The sequence below is a fragment of the Macrobrachium nipponense genome, chromosome 14, assembly GCF_015104395.2.
Source record: "Macrobrachium nipponense isolate FS-2020 chromosome 14, ASM1510439v2, whole genome shotgun sequence".
NCBI lineage: Eukaryota > Metazoa > Arthropoda > Malacostraca > Decapoda > Palaemonidae > Macrobrachium > Macrobrachium nipponense.
The window spans coordinates 24,875,997-24,900,528 of NC_087207.1; the positions used below are offsets into that span (position 1 = coordinate 24,875,997).

The 24,532-nt window shown below is 43.9% G+C and overlaps 2 protein-coding genes across 2 annotated transcripts in view; one reads left to right on the top strand and one right to left on the bottom strand.

The window, feature by feature from the left end:
* LOC135226400 (von Willebrand factor A domain-containing protein 5A-like) overlaps window positions 1-24,532 on the bottom strand; it is a 442,225-nt gene that overhangs the window by 293,793 nt on the left and 123,900 nt on the right. The window lies entirely within an intron of this gene.
* The window catches only part of LOC135226404 (von Willebrand factor A domain-containing protein 5A-like), a 192,592-nt gene that overhangs the window by 97,419 nt on the left and 70,641 nt on the right, over window positions 1-24,532 (top strand). Inside the window, exons 11-12 of the mRNA XM_064265923.1 lie at window positions 8,779-8,973; window positions 23,317-23,481. Of these exons, the coding sequence (XP_064121993.1) occupies window positions 8,779-8,973; window positions 23,317-23,481 (360 nt within the window). The remainder of the gene's footprint in view (window positions 1-8,778; window positions 8,974-23,316; window positions 23,482-24,532) is intronic.

A 24,532-nucleotide genomic window follows, 5' to 3' on the forward strand; every position in this document is an offset into this window, starting at 1 on the left:
ATAGCTGAATGATGTACTGAATCTAAAAGTTTTAAGTAGATGAGGAAGCTGAAGAATATATTTCACAACCATATGACAGCTTTGACAAGATTAAAGATTTATGAAGCCTTAGTAAAAGATTTCTATCAGCTCCCCAACTGGTATGAGAAAGCACCTTCAAGATGTGTAGAGCTTCTAGGCTCTTTGCTTTTATATGTTTGATATGGGGACCCAAGTCAATCTACTGTCAAAAACTAGGCCTAAGAAGTGTGCTTGTTCTACACAGGGATTCTACGGCCATACAAATAGAGGTCTGGATCAGGATGCACTCCCCTGATCCGACAGAAGTGGACAGCAGTAGTCTTGCTTACAGAGATTTTAAAACCCTGTTTCTCAGCCCAACTTACTATTTTATTTATTGTTAATTGTAGCTTTCTTTCTGCTACAGTCATCCGGGTGGCAGCAAAGGATATCGACAAATCATCCACAAACAGTGTCTTTAAAACCTCTCTTGGAATGACAGCTGCAACACTGTTTATGGCTAGAGCAAAAAGTAGTTACATGAGAACACTGCCCTGGGGAACACCTTCTTCTTGGCACCTTTTCTCTGATAAAGTACTGCCAACTTTAACTTTCTTTAAAATACCTACGATGTAAAAAGGATTTCACAAATGAAAGGTAATTTTACCCTCGTAGAGCCACTATTATGTATAGTCTTCAGAATCCCATGTCTCCAAGCAGTGTCATATGCCTTTTCTATATCAAAAAACACTGTCACATGATGTTGCTTGGAGGCAAAGGCTTTCACATACAGAGGTTTCAAGTTGCAGTAAGATGTCCAGGGTAGAGTGCATTTTTCGAAAACCACACTGAGAAGGTGTTAGAATATTGTTGTGCTCTAGATACCACATTAGTCTTACATTTACCATTTTTTCCATCAATTTACACAAACAGCAAGTTAAGCAATGGGGCGGTAACTTGCTGCACACAGGGGTATCTTTTCCAGGCTTAAGGAACGGTAACATGGTAGCTAATTCCCATATGGTAGGGTAGCTGCTTTCATCCCATATTCTATTGATAATACTTATTATAAAAAGTTTTGTGTTCTTCGAAATGTGTTTAAACATTTCATAAGGAATCTCATTCTGGACCAGGGGCAGTGTTCTTGCTCCTAGATAAAGCAGAGTCAAACTCCCTTTCAGAAAAAGGCATATTATATGATTCAGCTTTCTTTGCTGAAAAGTCAAGTACCTGTTGTTCTTCCATCATTCTGAAATTATGTCCTGGGGAACTATCTGATTTCTCAGAGACTCGAGCGAAGTGTTCTGAAAATGTATTACTAAACTTCTGTGGCATCAGTGACATGAGTATTATTCACTTTAAGTACTGGAGGAGGATTGGGTGTAAATTTACCCTGAATTTTTCTTATTTTCTTCCAAATGCTACAGACTGGTGTTCTGCTGTTAATAGAGGATACATATTCGGCCCATGCTGTCTTCTGGCAGCTTTCATAGCTTTTCGAAATCGTGCCCTACACTGTTTGTAAATTATGACATTGTCCAAGGTGCGATGTCTACGGCACCTGGTCAATGATGACCTTGTAGCTCGGTGTAACAGCCTTAGGTCTTCTGACCACCACGGTACTGGCCGTCTCCTGAATAGTCCCTTAGTTTGAGGAATTGAGTGTAGACCTGCAGTATGCAATGTTCCATTGAGTAGATCAATGGCATCATCTACACTTGGGAGATCTTTTGCATCCCCCTCCAACTCACTCAAGTCTTTGAATTTTCTCCAATTTGCTTTCTCTAAGCACATCGTGGCGATCTCGGGATAGGTGGACCATCATTGGTGTCGATCACAATTGGAGAATGGTCACTGGTATGCCAGTCATCACTTGTTCTCCAAACTAAAATCAACACTGCAGTTGGAGCTACATATTGAAAGGTCGATGCAGGAGACGGTGCCTGTCTGAATGTGGTAATGGGTAGGTTCTCAGTATTAAGAAGACCTATATCTTCATTTTCTATTAATGATGCCATCATATTCCCATTTTTGGGTCTTTGATGTTACATCTCCCCACAATGGATGTCTACTGTTGAAGTCACCAAGTAGAAGGAATGGCTCTGGTAGTTGCTGCATCAAGTGTATTAAGTTCTCTTGGGAGACATGGCTATTGGGTGGAATGTAAAGGGAACATATGGTATATTGCCTCCTTAAATTAATTCGTACAGCCACAGCTTGAAGTGGAGTATTTAGTTTTACTTTGTAGTGTGGAGCATCTTGACGGATGTAGATGAGGGATCCACCATGATTTCCCACCTCTAAATCAAATTTAGTTCTATAGTGAACATATTCCCTAGGACAAGGGGTATATTCACCTAGCATGGTCTCCTGCAAACATATCCCTACAGGAGAGTGCTCATAGATTAAAAGCTTCACTTCCTCATACTTCGCTCGCAGTCCCTGACAGTTCCACTGAATAATGGAAGTGAATTTATTCACGTTTTAGGACCAACATTGTGGTTCCTTTTTACAAGACTGGGAGAGTTCTTTTTTCTACTAGGGGGAGGGGGAGGCATTTTTGATGGAAGGTTTTGTTGCTTCTTAGGAGGAGTTATCGCCTTCGTAGAGCCAACATCTTTTCCTTCAGTGTTTTTGATACTGAAGGGTTTTTTAGTTTCTTCGCTCTCCATCTCTATCGAGATGGAGAAAGCAGAGGTGTTCTCTAAAGAGACCCCCTCAAGTGTCTTTGTATTGCTGGCAGTAGCCAGCTCTGCCTCTGATGAGGCAGAAGTACCAGCGAGGACTGGCACCGGGGGACCAGCATCTGCTGGTTTGTCCTCCAAAGAGGAGTTGGCACCAACAGAAGCTGGCACCAGACCAGCAACCACTGGCCTTGCCTCCAAAGAGGCAGATGGTGGAGGTGTATCTCAACTGGCACTTCAATTTTCTTCAATTCCACACTAGGGTCTTTCTTGTTGGTTCTAGCGAACCTTGTCTTTATATTCTCATCATCAGTTGACTCAGATGATTCAGTTAAGCTGTCTTTTTAATGATTCTTTATTTGATTTTCCTTTTGTGCTCTTAACTTGGGTGTTTTTATTTGTCTCTTTCTTTTGGCTTTTTAATTTGCTACTACAGTAGCAAAACTTAGACCGGGTCTTACAGTCTTTGCTTTGGCTCTCTCTCGTGCTTCCTTAAATGTTCTTCAATCACTCTAATTGCTTGTATTTCCTTTTCAAGTAAATATATATCACACTGCTGAGATGACGAGGCATGTCCCTCACCACAGTGAACACATTTCGGTTCCCTGGTGCACATACCATGCTCATCTTCTCCACAGTTGACACAGACTGCAGGATTTTCTTGCAATTTGGATCGACACGATTGTAGGGTGTGTCCAAAATGCTGGGTCTCGGGATGTACTGCTTTACCTTAAACCTATACCAGGCTGCAAAGACACATTCTGGAAGTCTTAAGGTTTCAAAAGTTAATATTAAGGTAGGTTGAGGTATTCTGTTATTATCAACCTTCTTCGTCATCCTGTCCACCTTTATTACACCCTGGTCTTTTAATTCTGTTAAAAGTCTCTCCTCAGAGAAAGCCATCAACTGAGGGGCATAAATCAAGCCCTTGCTGGAGTTAAGGCTGGAGTGGGGAGTACACTCAACCGTAACTCCCGCAAGGTCCGACAATCCCATCAACTTGATACTTTCCTCTGGGGAGGTGCTTTCTACCAGGAGCATGTTTCCATTCTGCGGTGTTATTTTTGGCTGTCTTCCACAACATTTAACGATTTCCCTATGCACTTGAAAAATGTCTATATTGTCACCTTCTAGCTTTAAATTAAGGTATTTATTAAAGGAATTGGGTACAAAGACCCCAGGAGCTATTTCATAATTTTTATTTTTCTTCCTGGCATATGGTTCCAATGTGACAATACTGGAGCCAGATGCTTTTTGTTGAGATTTCTTGGAGGTATATCTACTCGCATTGCTTTGGGTCGTCATCTGTGTCCGTCTGTCATTCAGTCCAGGGGTACTACCCTGATCATAGGGACCGACCATGATTGATTGAAGTTTGGGTTCCGTGCACAAGTCCTTTGACAAAAGCATAGGGTCGTCAGCCAAAATAGGGGGGGTTGCCATATAACGTGAAAAATATAGTTCATCCAGATATTCCCCATACCCACCATGGAGTCACACTTAGAGGACGGGTCATCCCTTTAATTAGGGTCGTCCTAGGGGTAATTACCGGATATACACCCTATCTCCAGTGCTAAGGCGTCATGATGTCCGTCGAGATCAGACCCGGCACTGAAGATAGGGTTTGACAATAAACTTTCCCCTCGCTCGATCACGTCAGGTACTAGAGTTCTACGGGTGAGGTAGCATGCCGTCCATCCTCACCCTCCTTCAAATCCCAAGATTTAGCCTAAACCATGTCCAAAACCAAGCCAATAGTCATCATCATAGAACCCATACCTTATAAGAGGGAGGAAGGCAGAAAGATGAAATGTTTTTAGTAGAAAGAAAAGTTCTGACTAATTTAGTTGGATCAGCAGCTGGGCCCCAAGGACCAGTGAGAAAACCAACCCCACCAGGCATCATGCCCCAGCTGCTGGTCCCTAAGCCCCCTACCCACGTCAAGGGGTCAGCATCTAGGGGGTATATTCTTCGAAATTTCGAAGCCAAATTCATTAAAAAGTTAATAAAAGCGTATGCCAAACCAAAGACCCAGTACTTCCCTGCAAAAGACAGCCCAGAAGGTCGATGGCGATGAAAAAACGAAAATCAAGTCAGGAGGTAGCAACAACGTATGTTGACACTACCGCGACAGAGAAAATCTGGTTCTAGAATGGTAATCGTTCCTATTCCTGCCACCCAGCGGCAGGGGCGGTAGATCACCTGACCTACCTGCAGCGTGTGCCGCGAAATTCGAATTTCTGTCGGGAACGACGGAAAGTCTATTAGCTAAGTATATATCTGCTGGAGGGTAAGTTCCATGTATCAAAAAACACATTTTACCTGTTTGATTTTCACCGCCGATATAAGATAAATAACGTAAAGTTCGTATTACAATGATATAAAGGATTACGTATTGCGAACGGAATCACGTAATTTTTTATGCAATAAACATGCCGCCAACGTAATCTGTTAACGAAAAAAATAGTAGTTCACATTCACAACGAGACATATTCAATAAATATTTCCACCTAAAAACACGCTGTATAAGGTAAAATAACTTTGTCTCATATAAGTCAAGTATATAGATATTCGTTTATGCTAACCAGAAGCAAGAGCATTCGCTTAGAATTGCGTTATGGTGAAACAGACTCGTATTCATCAGCTGATTTCTAACCTCAACATTGGCCGCTCCGCGGAATACGGGCTTAAGTTTGCCGTAGTATTTTAAAATACAATAATATGAGAATACATACAATATTCTTGGATACAGTGAAATAATGTATAACTTTTTAAAGGATTTATGGAAAAGATGCATAATTAATAAAATAACACAATGCATTTTCGGAACTGGCGGACAAGAACGAAACATGAAAAAAAACATCCCCTGACAACGTTGAGCGTAGTTACAAAGGCTGCCTTAATTTGTATCTTATTTCTGTACAAAAATGAAAATACCTTTACGCAATATATTTTCATACACATTTTAAGCATAAAAGCATAAACATTTGAAAAATCGACACATCGATCGCTAAATTTGCACTCTTTTATAACTCGATATTTTCGGAAGAGCGGCAGACGGCGGCATACAAGAACGAACTTGAAAAAAACATCGTAGTCGATAACTTGAAGGGGAGTTTCAAAAGCTGCCTTTTTATCATATTTCTGCACAGAAATAAAAATACCCTATTCGTAATACATTTTCATACACATTTTAAACATAAAAGCATAAACATTTATAAAATCGACACATCGATCGCTAATTTGCACTTTTTTTAAAGCGATATTTTGCGGAAAGAGCGGCAGGCGGCGGCCTTACAAAGAAAAGAACATGAAAAAACATCGTATTTGATAACGTGAAGGGCAGTTTCAAAAGCTGCCTTTGTATTATATTTCTGTACAGAAATAAAAATGCCTTTCACGTAATACATTTTCATACACATTTTAAACAAAAGCATGAACAATTATGAATCGACACATCCATAGCTAAATTTGCACTTATGTAACTCGATATTTTCGGCATAGAACAGCGTCAGAGGCATATATTTACCCTAATACCTACGTAATAACTCTCCATAAAATTTGTTAATATAATTTGCATAACCTTTATGGTCTGAACGGCATTTCTACATATGTATGAACTCGTTAGACAACGGCGCCTAAGCGGCGCTGTTAACTGGAAATTTTGTGTCCGTAAAGTTATCCTTTAAAATGCCCTTTCAATTTTTTTAATGAATATTTTTGACGACCGCCGTAAAACCGATTCGCCGTTGAGTGATTGCGCCGTTAACCGCGGGCCGCCTGTAGATAACATGTCACTGATGATTATAATTCAACCCCCATATATATATACAGTAGACCCTTGACTCACGAACACAATCCGTTCCTAGACCTTGGTCGTGTTCCAAAAATGTTCGTGACTCGGAGCTAATTTCCCCATAAGGTTTAATGGGAATAATATTAATTGGTTCTCGACCCCTACGAACCAATATATATTATGATATTTGCCTTATTTACACAGATAATGTAAAAGTCAGTGTAAAAAACCTTAATATATCTAATAATATAATTTAAAAATGGTAAACTAACACTATAAAAACGTTTGTAAAGTGAACACTTACTATGACTTGGCGAGACTTCTGGCTTGACGGACAAGAGAAGAGGAGGGTGGTGGGTGGGGAGGAGGTTATTGTGCGGAAGGAGACCCTCCCCCATCCAGGTCGGGGAGATCTCGTTCCGGAGATTCAACTCTTCTAGGTTTTTTTGGTGAACGTTTAATCACAAACTTATCCAATGTCTGTTGCCTTTTCCTTCCTTGCATAACTTTTCTGAAATGGCTCATTAAATTTTCATTGAGCATATTCACGATCCTGTTCGTAACAATTTTGTCCGGATGATACAATTCAAGGAAGCACTGGACATCATTCCACTTTTCCAATGCGGCTTTTATCACATCACTGCTGACATCTGTAACTTCCTCCCCAGCCTCCTCTTCGTCAGTTGATTGCTCCCGAGCAAGTTGCTCCTGCTGCTCTTTGTGGAGTTGAACAAGTTCGTCCGCAGTCAAATCTTCTGAATGTTCAGCGACCAATTCTTCAACATCTTCGTCGTTGACTTGTAGACCCATACTGTTGCCCATGGACACAATTTCTTGCACAATCTCTGCATCGAAGCCCTCAAAGTCACGGACAGTTACGCACTGGGGCCAAAGTTTCCGCCACGCAGAATTTCTTTCTTTATTTCAATGGTTATCTTCCTCTGCACCCTCTTCTCACCATCACTCTTCACTTTCTTACTTTCACCACCACTCTTCACTTTCTTAGGGCCCATTATGAAGAAAATCACAAGTTTTAGCGCAAAAAATGCTAAGCGAATTGACGAACGTCTTGTACACAATGAGATGAGACAAAGAGCGATGCGTGGGTGACGCCGTGCGTTGGCGGCTGGAGGATGGCTGTTCCCATGGCAACTCAAACGCTCTCACGTGTGCTGGGCGATTTCGCGCATTTTTCAAATGTTTGTGTCTAAAAATTAGTTTGTGAAACAAAGTGAATTGTTATTTTCCAGAAATTTCCAGCATTTTTCAAATGTTCATGTCTCAAAATTAGTTCATGACCCAAACAGAATTTTTATTTTCCGCATTTTTTTTTGTTCGTATCTCAAAGTTAGTTCGTAGTTCAAGGGTGAAATTTTACCTATAATTTTGGTCGGGGATCGAGTTGTACGTGGGTCAATGCGTTCGTGAGTCAAGGGTCTACTGTAATGAAAACTTAGTGGAGATTAGTGTGTGAAATTCATTCGTGTTCTGATGACGCTCCCACAATGGCGGGCCAGCCGACGGCGCCCACAATACTTTTTCTGAGTGGCTGAAGGCGACTATGGAAAACCTCTCAACCATATAAGTCACAAAAACGTAAATTGGAGTACTCAGCTTAGGTGTAGAGGGAAGTTCTCCAGTCGACATCACGAAGAGAGCTTAAATCCTGGGAGCTGCGAAAAACGCGTATATCTCACACGATCGCTAATACAGGAATACTAGATGACGCGCGAGTCGGGAAGTAGTAGTAGTAGTAGTAGTAGTAGCGGGAGGGAGGAGTGGCCGTTGCAACGGCTCTCTCTAAGAGAGGGATTTTGCAAAGGAATCCTCTAATTGGCAGAAGGCCTGTGAGTAGTGGCTTCCACTTCGCCCCTTTACTTATACTGACGCCCTTTAGGTGCTCGCGCTTAGGGTAGTAACTTCAGCATACCATGCTAGTTTCTTCTCTGGTATATTTAGGATATATTTATACTTGAAAAATGAGCTACAGGGATTTTTCACCGGCGAACACAGGTCGAACCCAGAAATACTACAGTAATTGTTTCCAGAACTTATTATGTTTAACACCCCTACATACAGAAGGTAGAAGGTTTTTTACTTTGATATCTAGCACTGTAATAATAGTACAACAGTATTTAATAAGCTGTGAATGTCTGGTTTAGTACAGTGGTCCTGTAAAAAAAGGACTATGAAAACTGATACCTTTTAAAAGCTCCAGTTCTTTTTATTCATCAGTTAATGTTTTCTGTCTTTTTGTTCTGTGTGTTTATTAAACACTCAATAACTGATTACTTTCAGGTTATTCTGTTAACTGATGGGCAAGTATTCAACGTAGATCAAGTGAAAGAACTAGTAAGTTGCCATGCCCACGAAACCAGGGTATTTGCAGTGGGTATTGGCCATGGTGCTTCAACAGCTTTGGTTTATGGCTTGGCCAGGGCTGGTCGAGGTCATGCTGAGATGGTATATCAACAAGACAAGCTACAACTCAAGGTCAGAGATAACAAGTTGTCTTTCTGTTATATTCAACATTATTAATAGAGTGTAGAATCATTAAATATAAATAACCTTATTGTAGTCCTCTTTTGATAACTTTTCTTTCAGACATACGTATTATTTGTAGGTAGTTTGTGTGTAGATGAGGATTGTAAGTGTTAATAAAAGCAGTAAGTGTTGGGATGATGAAACTAGAGTGCTAGTGAGAAAAAGGGTGAAAGTTTTAAGTGCAGGTGCAAGACAAAAGAGATGAGGATGCAGAAGTCTGTAAGAGATGAATAATGTATTCTAAGACAAATTGATTGAAGTTGGCATTCATAAAAATTTTTTGAGTAAATCTAGGATTTGGTCCATATAGAAAAAGAATTTTGTTCATACGCAAACAAACCTTTGGTATTAACAGTAGGATCATTTCTAGCGCCCAGCTGGATCCGGTTAAATCGCAGATGAAAAGCAAGGAATCTTGTGAGATCTGGCAACGCGTGCGTATATCGGGTGAAAAGTGGTCAAGGATCACGCACCCACACTACAGCGTTCAGTCTTTTCTTAACTGCCTGGGCGAGAGTTGTGGTTGACCTCTCCCGGCCCTTTACCCAGTTCATTGCCCATTTTCACTTGTGTTTCTGTGTGTGTGTGTGCTTTTTTTTTATGTCTTCTTCCGCTCCTTCTCGGCCTCGACAACATGTGTTCCCAGGTACTCGAGGTTTCCCGTGTTGTCGTTTTTTGGCTTCTTCAGCGACAGATCCTCACAGAACTTGTAGTAGGTGTCGTTCTAATGTTTGTACCATAATGAATCCCTTCACGGAATGTCGTGCGTGGCCTAGAGAGCAGTGGAAGTTATTTTATAGTAAGAGGGAGCATCGTAGAGTTTCTACTCTTCCTTCGTTGGATGGATTTTCTTCTCCTCTTCCCGATGCTTCGGCTCCTGCTGCAGTCACACCCCATGCTAATATTGTGCCTTTGTCTCCTTCCTTTTCTTCCATTGATTTGTCGTTGGAAGTATCGGGAGGCCCTCAGGCTAATTTATTATGTAATGTCGCCCCCTCTTCCTCAGGAGTTAATTTGATTCCCGAGAGGGAGGAGGCTTATTCATCAGTTTCTTTTGTTTCAGAGTCGGAGGCATCCAAAATGGCAGTGCTCTTGGGGTCCCTTGGGCTACGGCATCCACCCTCCTTGGCGGGTTTGCTGACGGACTTCTTGGATACTCGCCTCCCCCCACCTCAGGCTGCCCAGGCTCTTCCCCCTCCTGGCCTTGTCTTCATTGGTAGCCGAGGTCAGCCATATTGTATTTCTCTGCCAGTGACAAATGATGCTTCTTTCAGTCAGAGGGAAGCGGTGGCGTCAGTGCCGCTGGTGACGTCACTGGGTCAGCCATTTTGTATCCCTCTGCCAGTGGCGTCTGCTTCCCTCTCGGATTGAGGGGAAGCCGTGGCATCAGCGTTGCTAGTGATGTCACTTCCATCAATGACATCACTCCCAGTTTCCTCCACTGCGCTGCTTCGCTCATCTGTGTTGTCATCGTTTGCTCCTGTGGCATTGTCACTGCCATCCAGTTCACTGCATGTCCCTTCCATATCGTCGCCCCCTTCTCTTGCTGATCCATCTGAGGCTTTATGTTAGGCGGTTCTTAAGAGACTGGACTCTGTTTTAGAAGATAGGTTTGCTGCTATGTCGGCTGGGAGGACTGGAAGTAAGTGTGTTGCGTCGCCCCCTCCTCCTGCAAAGAGATTGTTTTAAGAAGCCAGTGCTGTCTTCCTCTCCTTCTTCCCCATCTCCACCGCGTCGGCGTATCAAGTGTGGAAGGTTAAGGACTTTGCCCTTTCTTCGTCTGCAAGTGAGGAGTGGCATGCCCATGTTGCAGCGAGTGTTGATGTTCTTGAGAGTGTTAGTGTTTCATCCCCTGTGTGATCTGCAGTGGCTGCTACGTCCTCTACAGTGAGTCGCGAGTATGTTGCAACCTGCCATGTTCGTGCACATGTTGCAAATTCTTCTGCTTCTCCAACACCAGGTCCTATTCATCTCTGTAAGGATCTCAAGGCGCCTGTCAGAGATCGAAAGTTGTGAGCGTGGATATAGTGCAGCAGGAGTGTTTGCCTGCCCCTCTCCTTGGTGATTCCCGGGGTTTGACTCCGTGGGATTCTCATTCTGTTTCGAGTGTGAGACACTTCACCTCCGTATGTACATGCGTCTGCCCCGCACGTGCACATATGTGGCCACGTACGGGAGTCATCTGTTGGGAGTGTGCATAGTGATGGTCCTAGTGTTGTGGTTGGTTCATCACAAGAGTCGGTGCTTGGATCCAGCCCAGGCAGGTTGGTTGGCGTTTCAGGCTGTTTGGCTGCTGGCTCTTCTGTTGGTTTACACAAAGAAGGCGCATTGGCATTGGCTAAGCCTGCATATTCTTCTCGTTGTCAGTCTCCATTGCCGGAGAAGGAGGAGGGAGACACGCAAGAGTTTTTGTCTTCCTTGCTGGGAGCTACGCAAGATCCCAAGTCATCATTTCAACTTCCCTCATCGGGGCATGTCCAGTCGGTCTTGCATAAGGTAAACGCCTCTGTTTCAGATCGGGATAGGTCACTTCGCTCAAGGGGCTCTGCCAAGTTGCTTCCCCAGCCTCTCACGAGGCATAGGAAGTACTATGCTACAAACTCTGTCTACTTGATGTCATGTCATCTTAACCCAGACATCATTCGTCTGAAGCCGGTGTTGACTTTGGAGCAGGTGAGGTCGGTGGCTCTGTCCTTGTCTCCGCAGGATACCTGAGCTTGGAGTCTACAGCAACCTCCATGTTGCAGACGGTTTCTTGGTTGGACTTCTGGTTGGCGGTCATTGCCAAGATAGCATCTGACAGGTCCCCAGAGGGGATGGTGAGTGCTTCTACTCTTGCAAGTTTGTTGCAGTCTGGGGGGAAGGCGTTCTCGTATCTTGCACAACTCAAGGTCAATTTATGAGCTAATCTTCTCCTGATTATAAGAGACTCGGCTTTGTCCAGGATGGAAAGATCGGTTGACCCTGGGTACTTCCTGGCATTGAGGAATGGGAATCTTTTGGAATCTCAATTTTTGTTCCCTCGGAGTGAGCTGGAGGACACGATAGACCGACGCCAGGCGGACACGAAGGTCAGATTAATGCACGAGGGTGTCAAAGTCAGAGTCTTGTCCTCGGAGACGTCCGGTCCTTCCTCCTCCCCCCCGCCCAGCAAGTCACGAATATCATCGCGTAGTAGGCTGTCGAGGAGTTTGGTTTCAGCAGGGCCTCCCCATTCGTCCCAGCCTAGGTCAGAGGACCAACGCCCCTTTCGCTCCCGCTCTTTCAAGTTGAGAAGGAGCCCCAGGGGCAGAGGTAAAGGTGGTCAATGGCAGCTTAGGCTCCTCTCCCTCTCCTGTGCCACAGGTGGGGGGTTGCCTGGCAGGCCAGTGGGCCAAGTGGCAGAGTTATGGAGCTGAGAAGTGGGTAGTAGATGTCCTTCGGGTGGGGTTATCTACTGCCATCCAACTTCTCTCTCCTGCTCTCAGGCAAGCCTCTGCTCAGGAGGGTGTATCCCCCAGATTCTCTGAAGTTCTTGGCTTTCCAGGAGGAAGGGCAGAAGATGCTGAACAAGGATGCGATAGAGGAAGTGGTGCATCCGTCTCCAGGATTGTAGAGTCACATATTCTTGGTGCCCAAGGCGCCGGGAGGTTGGAGGCCTGTAATCGACTTATCCACTTTGAATCATTTCATCAGGAAAACAAGGTTCAAGATGGAGATCCCGCATTCAGTGTTGGCAGCTGTGAGGGAAAGCAACTTCATGCTGTCGATAGATTTGAAGGACACTTATTTCCAGATCCCTATACATCCGTCATCCAGGAAGTTCCTTTGCTTCTCTCCCGGAGACAAGGTCTTCGAGTTCAAAGTCCTGTGCTTCAGGCTGACCACAGCCCTTCAGGTGTTCACAAGGGTCTTCTCTCATCTCAAGTTGGGCCCATGCTCAGGGGATCTGTTTGCTGAGGTACCTTGATGATTGGTTGGTCTTGGCAGTTTCCAGGGAGAAACTACCGCAGGACAGCTTGTCTGCTTCGGTTTTGTCTGGAACTGGGCATTGTGGTCAACCAAGAGTAGTCAAACCTCATACCTGTCAAAGGATCCTCTACCTGGGCATGGTCATCGACATGATATTGTTAGAATACAATAAAGTTTTGTACATACTTACCCGGCAGATATATACTTAGCTTATGTCTCTGACGTCCGACAGAAATTCGAATTTCGCGGCACACGCTGCAGGTAGGTCAGGTGATCTACCCCTCCCCCCTGCCGCTGGGTGGCAGGAATAGGAACCGTTCCCGTTCTAGAACCAGATTTTTCTCTTCCACCTGTCTCCTGAGGGGAGGCTGGGGGGCCATCATCGTATATAGCTGCCGGGTAAGTATGTACAAAACTTTATTGTATTCTAACAATATCATTTTTGTACATGCAACTTCCCCCCCGGCAGATATATACTTAGCTGATTGACACCTTGGTGGTGGGTAAGAGACAACTATTTACTGAATCGACAGGTAAACAACATACGTTGTAGGTAATAAATAAATAAAACCTTGGTTCCTACTTGTTCATGCAGAAGATTCCATGGCTAATGCCTAGGAATCTGCTTCGCCTCAAGAGCCTCAGCGAGGATGTGACCTATGGCTAAGAGTTCTTGTGGGTCTGTCGATGGGGTCTTATCCATTTACTCGACAGAGCCTCTTACATGACAATATGTCTATGCCTAGTGGCATAATTAAGGAGCACAACACCGATCCCGATCACCTGATCCTAACACGAGGGTTAGTGCTTAAGTTGAAAAGAGTTATCCCCAAACTCCTTTCAAACAACCCAAAGAAAAAACACGACGTTAACTAAAATTTAACTCACTAGTAAGGATCAGTATCGGCTCCCTATCCCAGCAATGTATCCGCAGACACGTATCAACCAAGAGAGAAGGATCTCTCGTAGGTTATCTTGACATCCTTCGGATATGGGAAGTCAAACACAGAGTTGCATCTCCCGTATGTGAACAGCTAATATGTCCTTATGACATATTGTTAAGGAAAGAACAAAGAATACAGAAAAAGCTCGCACTTCCATGCTTTTAATTCTCAGCTGTTTGAAGGAATCATCAATGCACTTGTCAAGTGCTTAGGAGATCACATTGTCTCAAAGAAGGCCAGGGCATTCTTTGATATAGATCTCTTCTGGGTGAAGCCTGGAGCCTGGCTAGCGCCTCGCACCTGGCTGGAGCCTTGCGCCTGAATGGCGCCTAGAGCCTGGCTGGAGCCTTGCGCCTGGCTGGCGCCTGATTGGCTCCTCCCTCCTGGCTAGCGCCTTGCGCCGGCTGGAGCCTTGCGTCTGGCTGGCGCCTTGCGCCTGGAGCTTGGCAGAAGACTTCATGATTACTGTCTATGAGTCTGCATGCCTCAAGAGTTTCAGCGAGGTAGGGACCTATGACTGACAAACCCCTTCTGGATCATGTCAATGGGGGCTAGCCCGCTTACACGACAGAGCCTTCTCGGATCGTGCCAATGGGGGCTGACCCATTACATGGCAGAGCCTTACCTGTATCATATCAATGGGGAATAGCCCTCTTACATGACAGAGCTTTAGGTTTCTCTTTACTGGAAGGAGCCTTGCGCCTGGATGGATCCTCAATACCTGACTGGAGCCTAGCCTTGAAGGAGCCTGGCACCTGGATGGCGCCTGGCTGGCTCTAGAGCCTGGCTGGGCTCCTAGAGCCTGGCTGGCTCCTAGAGCCTGGCTGGCGCCTCGCGCCTGGCTTGGCTCCTCCACACTTGCTGGAGCTTCGAGCTTGGAAGAGTCTCTAGGCTGTCTGGCGATGTCCACATCGGACACTCTTATATCTGTCCGATTTGTTCGCCTCTGGCGCCATTTTTGCGCCAGGTTGGAGCCCGCTCCTTCTCAGTATCCGGCCATGACAGAGTTCCTTGGAACTGTCCGCCTCTGGCGTTTTTCGCCTGTATTGGCATTGGCGCTTGGCTGGCGCTACATTGTCCGAGAGTCCTGAACAACCACATAGTTTATCAGGAGACTGGAGAAGGGTGGAAGAAATTCTTCCCCTTTGAGCTTTTGGCCCCTGGCAAGGGGAGGGGATTTTAGTCAGCTACACCCAGTAGACGACAGGATATCTAACAATACGAGAGAGAAGAGTCTTCCTCCGAGGAGGATCCTTCGTGAACACTTCTTTTGCTAACGAGATCTCTTCTTACATGTTGATGAGGTTCCTCGTTGCAGAATCTTCCCTATCCTTGCCCGAAGGAAGGGAAGGAGTCTGGAAGTTGAAGGAGAGACTGCGCTGAAATTGGGCGGAACCTTGATTTCTAGCTCTTATTGTATTCTTCTGAATACCTTCTGGGAAGCATTTTGAGCCCTCATCGCACCCCGAAGACTCTGTAGGCAAACGTTTTTAAACCATCTCTTCTTCTGTAGATGAAAATGTAAGTACCCTGCCTGGGCAAAAACTAAACTTCTATCTGAAAGCGTTGCGTCAGGAATAGAGGGATTTGAGTTCTTTTGCCAGACATACTATGCTGGCAAGAACCATTGCCGAGTGTCCATTGAATCTGATGCGAGATTCCAATACACAAAAATTCACTTGTCTTCTTGGTCGTTTAGGGCTAAGAGAAACAAAGAATTCCTTCATAAACTTCCTCAAAGAAGTTTGATGAGGAGCAGTTCCATTTGTCGGAACACGGAATCTGTGGCCACAAAAAAAAATTCCATTCGAAGTACATGATATCCTACTCTTGTCGTATTGCGGTATCGTATAGATCCGAAGATCTTAATCCTCTGTTATCTCTAATTCCCCTTGTAGAGACAGAGTATAGCGTTTTACTGCGTTCTTTGATAGCAGATATATACATAGGTGATTCTTCCCTCTGAAAGTGAAGAAAAAACCTCGCTATGTGGTTCACAGAGGTATCGGAAGAGGACAGTTTCCTCATTCCATCTAGCACGATCTGCAGCAATTCTATGTCTTAGCCATGACTATTGTCATTTACCTTGAAAAATCTCTCATTCATGTCCACTTCTGGTCAGTCTGCACGTGGAAAGACTCAGAGTGGAGAGGTTTTTCAGGTCTATTTATAATAGATTCTGATAGAATATCCAGATACTCTTGGAAAAGCCTTACGAAACATGCTGTGAGAAGAAACGTGACTTCTGTGAATCCAACCTCTCTAAGGCCAAAATGAGGCATTCATCCTCTCTTCCTTTGACGCCCATTTATCTTAATATCTGTTAAGAATTTATAACTAGGGGAAAAAAGACTAAAGTTTATTCCCCTTTTTAAATTAAAGATGTCGTATATTGCTACCTCTCTTGGCGGTTCGAGGAAAGGAAGCAGTCTATAGGAAGCCTGTTCGTCTTCTACCTTGCGAAGAGATCTATGAAGACTTTCCGCAGGTTCTCAAAACTCTTTTCAATAAATGTTAGACATACGTTAACAGTTATTATCTTCGATCGAGAAGGTTCTCACGGACATGCAAAATCTTGCATCGAACCTTTAAGGATCGTTACGTTCCGTGTCTGTTCCCAAATAGGTTCTCTTTTGTTAACGCGAACAGGGGCGAAAAAAGAGATTCTCGATGCTCTTTGCGATATGAGAGAGTCGTGGAATTGGCCTAAGTGATTAAAAAAATCATTTCATCATTCCTTGTAAGCGACCCCTTTCCGATTAAATGGGTAACGAAATCAGGAACGAAGAATCTTGCCGTTACCGAGCCTCCGAGAGGCTACTGGTTTGTTTGTTTGTTTGTATGGTGTTTTTACGTGACTTACGAACCACGTCGAGAGTGAACTTCTATCACCAGAAATCCACATCTCTCACTCCTCAATGGAATGGCCGAGAATCGAACCCGCGACCACCGAGGTGAGAAGCCAAAACACCAAACCAACCACTACTGGGACTCTTGAAAGGTTAATAAACTCGCTAAAACGAGAGAAAATATCTTGGATGGTACTTCTGGCGCATTGCGCCAGGCTGGCGCTTCTGGCGCAATTTGCGCCAGGCTGGCGCTTCTGATGCTTTGCGCCAGGCTGGCGCTTCCTTCTAGTTCTTTTAAGGTTATGTGCCAGAACATCTGTGCCCTTATGGTACCCGACATCCTTCACGTGTTAATTCCGTTCTTAGTAGGAAAAAACTTTTATATACGTAGTATAGTCCATTCAGGGAAACAACTTCTGCCACTAAGAGAATGTTTCCCATCCGGACTCACCCATCTTCTCTTGAGCAATATCCGATTCTAAAAAGGTTGTGTGCGTTTCTCGAAAGGATGAGAGAATTATATTATTTTCGTGCTCTGCCGTATTAGACTCCTTTATAATACTGTCACATTGTGGTAAAACAGCATTAATCTAGGAAACCTTTGTAAGGATACTAGGAATTCTGTAGTTAACCTCGGTATGCGCATAAGACTTGACCATACCGTAGTCTTAAAGTGAATTCTCTTCTACTACATTCATCTCTCACTAAGCATGTACTCTAATAAGCCATGCTTTCGTAAGCATGAGAGCATCATATAATATAGGAGTTCTGCTGCGTTAGAATCCTTTAATAATGTTACCTACGGTAAACAGCATTGAAAGGTTGTAATATCTTTCTTATTGAAAGCTTCTTAGCAAAAGGCAGACAATATTTATTTATGTTTGCTTAACTATCCCCTCAATCCGAGGCTAAAACCGCGATTGTAGGGGAGAGACACGGTTTAGTTATTCCATCCCGCAGGAGAGAGACATGTAACCAACCACTCATTACCGACACCTACATGTTACTGCGTTGGTCTCTAAGGCGCGATAGCAGTCTCCGTTAGCCGTCTGGCCTTACTCTTCCAGAGTTGCCAGCTACTCCATTAAATAAAGGAATCTTATAAAATTATCGAACTTCAGGAAGTTCTTATTAATGCATATTTTAAGCGAAACAAGACTTCGATAATCTAGAAGCTAAGTAGGTGTTGTCTTAACAATCCCTTTAAGCGTAGTCCTTCCTAGGAAATTCCTGGAAGGATACTGATAATTGAGTTGCTCTACAAAGAAGTAACTACGGTATGTGTGATTTGCCGTATCGTATTCTCATACAGCAGATACTCAACTACCTTCTTTCCCTGCCGAGGCAGATAAAGGAAAAATTTTACTGTCTTCGTTCTTTTCGTTAATAGAATGATAGAAAGAGTATATATATCTCCTTAAGGAAGGAAGTTAATCCAGGAACTCTTTAAATCTTTGTGATTTCCTCATAAAATCGCGGAAGAGACAGAATTCCTGTTCGTTTCGTAGGGTTTACGGAAAGGAAGTAGATATTTCCTATCCGCCATCATACCCAAACGTCGATGAGATTCTTATAAGAAAAACTCCCAAAGCGCTTGCCTCTTCATAACGAGGGAAGAGCATGAATGAAGGAGTGTGTCCGCATTACTCAAAGTGGAGCCTCGCGACTGACCTCTCTCGTCTTAAGAAGATTTGGAATATTCTGGCGCCTGGCTCCTTGCGCCTAGCGCCTGGATAGTTCCGCGCGCCTGGAATGTTCCGCACGCTAGAAAGGAGACTCGCTCCTGGAACGTTCGCTTGTGTGGAAGGTCCCGTGCGCACTGATAGTTCCGAGCGCCTACTAGACCCCTTTTAGAAAGAGCCTCTTGCCCGGAAACGTTCAATGGAAGGATCGTCTGATTGCCACTGTAATATAAGGCTCCTTGCTCTAGCCGTCTGTTTTTCTGTTGCAATTTGCGCCAGGCTGGCGCTTCGTCTCTTTGAAGGCGCCTTGCGCCAAGAAAAAATTTTCTAGAACGCGGCTCGCGCTCAGTTGCTAGAACGCGGCTCGCGTTTGGTTGTAGGAACGCGGCTCGCGCTAGTCTGTTTTCTGGAACGCGGCTCGCTGCTAGGCTGTTGGAACGTGGCTCACGCTAGCTTGCTGGAACGCGGCTTCCTAAGTTCCTGGCTGGCTCTTGCTCAGTGTTCTCTTAGTTTTCAGAGAACGCGCTAGATCATCAAAACATATACATCTTCGTCTTTTCGGATGTAAGATGAAGAGACGTACGTTTTTTTAAGGATGCCTTTTCAATGGCTATCCTTGGCAGTCTGGGACGCTCTACAGAACCTGCCGAGGGGACGCCTGACCGGTGGGGATTCTCTAAAACCCCCTTACGGCTTTCGACATTCCCCTCTCCCTGGGCTTGGGAGCTTGAAAGAGGTCTAGGCCTGGGAGCGAGACAGAGCCGATCAGACGCAACCCTCCACTGCAATGGGGTAACACTAGTAATCACTCTTACCTTTTCAATAGCTCGCATTTGAGCCACAATCCTGTCTTCAAATTGCAATTATGAATTTGAAGTTTCTGCGAAGTAAGAAGGTGATGAGGATGCAAACACTACTAGTACTGTTAATACTCTAATTGCTCGTTAGTAACGAGTTTTTCTAAAAAACTTTTCAAAAGAAAATGTAATCTAGTTACATGCTTTACTGACTCCCTAAAGTAGGAAGTCAGTATATTTCCTCAATCAATTCTAACACTTATTACACATATTAATGAATAAATGTTAATATTTCCCTTTCTTGCAAACTATGTGAGTGTCTACCGAAAATTTCGGTAGTTACACGTCATATATTCTTCGAAATTTTCGAAGCCAAATTCATTAAAAAGTTAATAAAAGCGTATGCCGAACCAAAGACCCAGTACTTCCCTGCAAAAGACAGCCCAGAAGATCGATGGCGATGAAAAAACGAAAATCAAGTCAGGAGGTAGCAACAACATATGTTGACACTACCGCGACAGAGAAAATCTGGTTCTAGAACGGGAACGGTTCCTATTTCCTCCACCCAGCCGCAAGGGGGTAGATCACCTGACCTACCTGCAGCGTGTGCCGCGAAATTCGAATTTCTGTCGGACGTCAGAGACATAAGCTAAGTATATATCTGCCGGGGAAGTTGCATGTACAAAAATGGCAGTTTCAAGGGTTTTCCTGTCGGATCAGAGGTTGGAGAAGTTGCGAGTGGTGGTGCGCGACATCAGTCATTTCATCAGTGGCAGATTCTTCTGGGAATTTTGTCTTCTCTGAAGAAGCTGGTCCCTCATGGGTGACTTTTATTTCGGTCTCTGGATGGAGACTGAGGGAATTCCTGGTTTCCAGTGAGGACTTCCCCCTAATAAGGGTCCTCTGTCTCTGGAAGTGAGAGAAGACCGTTGCTGGTGGTTGGACGACTGGAATCTCTTGAAGGGTGTTCCTCTGTGTTCTTCTCTCCCCCCCAGACTTCCTTCTGTTTTCAGACACCTCCCTCACAGGTTGGGGGCCTCATTACCTCAGGCATTTGGAGTTTGGAGAACAAGCAGCAACATATCAATGTCTTGGAGTTGAAGGCAGCCTTTCTGGGTCTGAAGGAATTTTGGGGGGAAAGTAGAGGGTCATGTTGGACAACACCACGGTGGTCACTTATGTGAAAAAGTAGTGGGACCTGGTTTCACGTCAACTTCGGGCCTTGACCGGCGAGGTTCACCAGTGGGTGGTCAGCAATTTGGTAGAGCTCTCAGCCAGGTATATCCCAGGCAAACAGAATGTGGTCGCAGACAAGCTCAGTCATTGGGATCAGATCCTAGGCACAGAATGGTCCCTTCATCAGGTAGTAGCAGACAAGTTCTTCCAGGTTTGTAGATCCTCTGGCATTAGCGGAGGACGCGTTCCAACACCCCTGGCACAACCTGGAGGTGTATGCTTTCCCTCCATTTTGTTTGATCCGTCAAGTCCTGAACAGGTTGATGAGTTCGCAGAGTCTCAGGATGACTTTGGTTTCTGGATCTGCTGTCATTGTTGTTGGAGGTTCCAAGAGAAATTCCTCCTTGGCGGCATCTCCTGTGTCAGCCGCATGTAGATAGGTTCCACCAGTCAGTAGAAAGCAGGGCATATGTCCAGCAGTCTCAGAATGTCGACCTCTGCAGTTTACCAAGCCAAATAGGCTATTTACTGTGGTGTTGTAAACGGGGTTTTTCTCCTCTCGGAACCTCTATTCAGCACGTAGCAGACTTTTTGACCTTCCTCAGAGATGAGAAAGGTTTGTCTGTTTCTGCCATTAGAGTCCACAGGGCGGCCCTGAGTTTAGTGTTATGTCTTAGAGGTATCAACATCTCATCCTGGGAACTTTCCTTGCTAGTTAAAGGGTTTGAGCAATCGAGTTCTCCTAGAGAGCTCAAGCCTCCGATGTGGAATGTTTCCTTAGTCCTGAGAAGTTTCACTAAAGCTCCATATGAGCCTTTGCCTCATTCATCAGACATGGACTTGATACTCAAAATGGTTTTCCTCCTGGCCTTGGCATCTTCAAAGAGAGTGGGGGAGCTGCACGGTCTGAGCTATGATGTGAAGCACACCAGGGGTTGGAGGTCAGTGTCCTTCGAATTTGTCCCAGAATTCGTGGCTAAGACCCAGAATCCCTTGGTGCACGATGATAGGTTCACCTCCTATTCCATTCCATCACTGAATGACATTGTCGGTGGTGATTCTCAAGAACTTATTATGTCCTGTCAGGGCCTAAGGTGCCCTGTCACGGCACCTTAGGCCAGGCTGTTGTAGGCTTTTTGGTAGCACGGGCCGTATGAAGAAAGAGGCATCGAAGAATACAATCCATTTTTGGATACAGGAAGCCATCAGACATGCATACTTAACTCTTGATGATTGGCCACCATGCCTGTGCAGGCTAGAGCACATGACGTTAGGGGTATTGGTCCCTGTCTGGCTTTCAAAAAGAACTTGGCTGTACATAGTGCTGAGCGCTGGTACTTGGTTACACCAGTCCATGTTCACCTTTTTCTATCTTAAAGATGTTGCCCACAGATCTATGGACACATTTTCCCTGGGTCCTATGGTGACTGCCCAACAGATTGTGTGACTCATCATTGCCCTTAACGGGGCACATTTGTATCTTACCTAAGATGATTTTGTGGATGAGAGAATGAGTGAGTTGGCCGGTCTCTTTCTTTCTCTTGTACCTTTCCTACTTCCTTCGGGCGGGTTAAGGAATAGACACATCATTCGCTGGACTGGTCTGATACAGGTGAGTGAGGTGGACTGGTCTAATACAGGTGAGTAAGGTAGTCATACTGATAGTTTGGTTGCTTGGTATGCAAATAACCAACCCTCTATTCGGTAGCCTATACTTTGCTCCCTGGGCAAGGGGGGAAGAGTAGGGAGTGGTAACAAACCCTGGTGTGTTGGTTTGTTATTGGACAGTCAAAGTTTCTCTTTAGTTCCCTATACAATGATTCGTCCCATATATAATTGTACATTGCTCAGTGACTGAGTAGTTGGATATCAATGTATCTAGCTTCTCACGGGTATTAGTCCCTCTCCGGTAGATATTTCTTCTGGAGCTGGACTGGTAAGTAGGCCCCCAGCCAGTTTAGGATGCCTGTACCTCCCTCCAAGTATGTCTATCCTAATGGTAAGACAATTTGTATTTTTCGTAGCTACAAACCTGAGGTCTTAACGTTGTACTGCCCACCCACCCCTCTTGTCTTACTAAAGACATCCTGGGTTGGGAAAGACTGAATGTTGTATTGTGGATGCGTGGTCCCTGACCACTTTTCAGCAGATTTATGCACGCGTTGCCAGATCTCACAAGATTCCTTGCTTTTCATCTACGATTTAACCAGATCCAGCTGGGCGCTAGAAATTATCCTATTGTTAAGACCTCAGGTTTGTAGCTATGAAAAATACAAATTATCTAGAAAATTTGTCATTTTACTTTTGGCAGAAAATATGCAAAAAGAAAGGGTAATGATGGTATGGATCTAATAAGTGCAGCATTTTGATGAAATGTCAAAGATCTGAAAAGTGCAAGAGTGGAAGGGATTAGTGTAAATTTAAGAATGACTGAAGTTTTTTGAGAAAGAGAAAAGACACATTAAGAGATGCTAAAGAGAAGGCACCAGAAGTTGATTGGATTGCAAGTAAAATGCTGAGGTGGGATAGTGATAATGTGATTGAATGTGTAGTCCAAGATGTGTAAGATATATTTGGATGCAGAAAAGATTCTAAAGGAACCTGTTAGAGGAATATTTGTTCCTTTTGAGTGGAAGAAGGGTCACTGAGATGACATGAATTATATGGCCTTGTACTTATTACCAAGCACAGTACATGGGAAATTGCTTGTTTGGATTTTAATATAGAAAGCAAAAGAATCTATTGGGTAAATCTGAGAATTAAGACTTTTTTCTTACATGAGTTTGATTGTTTATCCAGTATTATTTTGTTTCATATTTGATCAAGAATACTAGTCTTCTTTGGATGATGAAACAAAAATCCATTATGTTATTTGTGATTAATTTGTTCATAGGTGATGGGGTTAGTGAGATCGATGCTACAAGAATCTGCGCAGGATGTGAAGATCAGTTTTGATGTGGATCCTCCTGGAGGAATTAAATTAATTCCCAAAAATCCACCAATAATATTTGGTGGTCAACATCTCATTATGTATGTACGGGTGCCTACATCAACAGAGGTAATTGCTCTGTCTTATTACTAGATAATAGAAATTATGAATTTTATTAATCTTAAGTATTCATAAATGAATGCAATCCCTTGTCTTGCTGTGTTCACCAAATGAAACATTTCCTCTTAAGCCAGTGAATAACATAAAAGGTTGCAAGGAGCATCTATCATGTCATAGTTTGTGTGTTCTCGAGTAATTTTGGATTATCCATGTACGTACTATAATATATTATAGTGGCAAATCTTAGAAGCCTCTTGGAAATACCAGGATCCCATTACCTTCAAACACTTCCAGAACTCCTGTAGATTGTTAGGTTTGGCACACTAACCTTCTTGTCACCTTCATCCTCACCTGCAAAGAATACACTATGCATAGCTGTCTGTAGGTTATCAAATATTAGAACCCTTTTAAGTATAAGATGGCTTTTAGGTCCTGGTTTGGATAAAGTTTGTCCTGTCAAGGGGAGGAGTATGCTGACAGTCCGAAGAATGCCCTTTGAATAAGGTGGAAGGCTTTGGAAGTTATCTTGACAGCACGGTTCTTGTTTTAATGACAGGCTTCTGCTGTCTTGACAAACACTTTTTCCATCTGATTTTTAGTTATCAATACACTCAATACACTGACAATCCAAGCCTTGCTATTTGACGTCAAATAATTTCCAGTTATTTGTGAACACAAAGGTTTCACATTCAGCCCCAAGGCAGTTTTCAAATATCTCTGGAGTGTGATGTAATACTTGAAATTCTTGTGATATCTTTGGATGCTGAGGGCACTATAATTCCATTCTATAATTACCCTACACACAATGACTAGATACTATTAATGCCAGATGATAGAATAGAGGGTGCATGATCACTGGCATAAAAAGTACTCCTGACCACATTCAGTTTGCCTCATCCTACACTCTTGCATGCTTTATAGCTGAAGGGCCCACCCATTTTTTTTTTTGCCATCCGTGTGGTTTGTTTGCAGCTAATTAATTACTAAGTGATCCCTCAATTATCTGGATTAATAGAGACAAGGGCCCATCAGATAATGCTGAAATCCGGATAACGGTGAG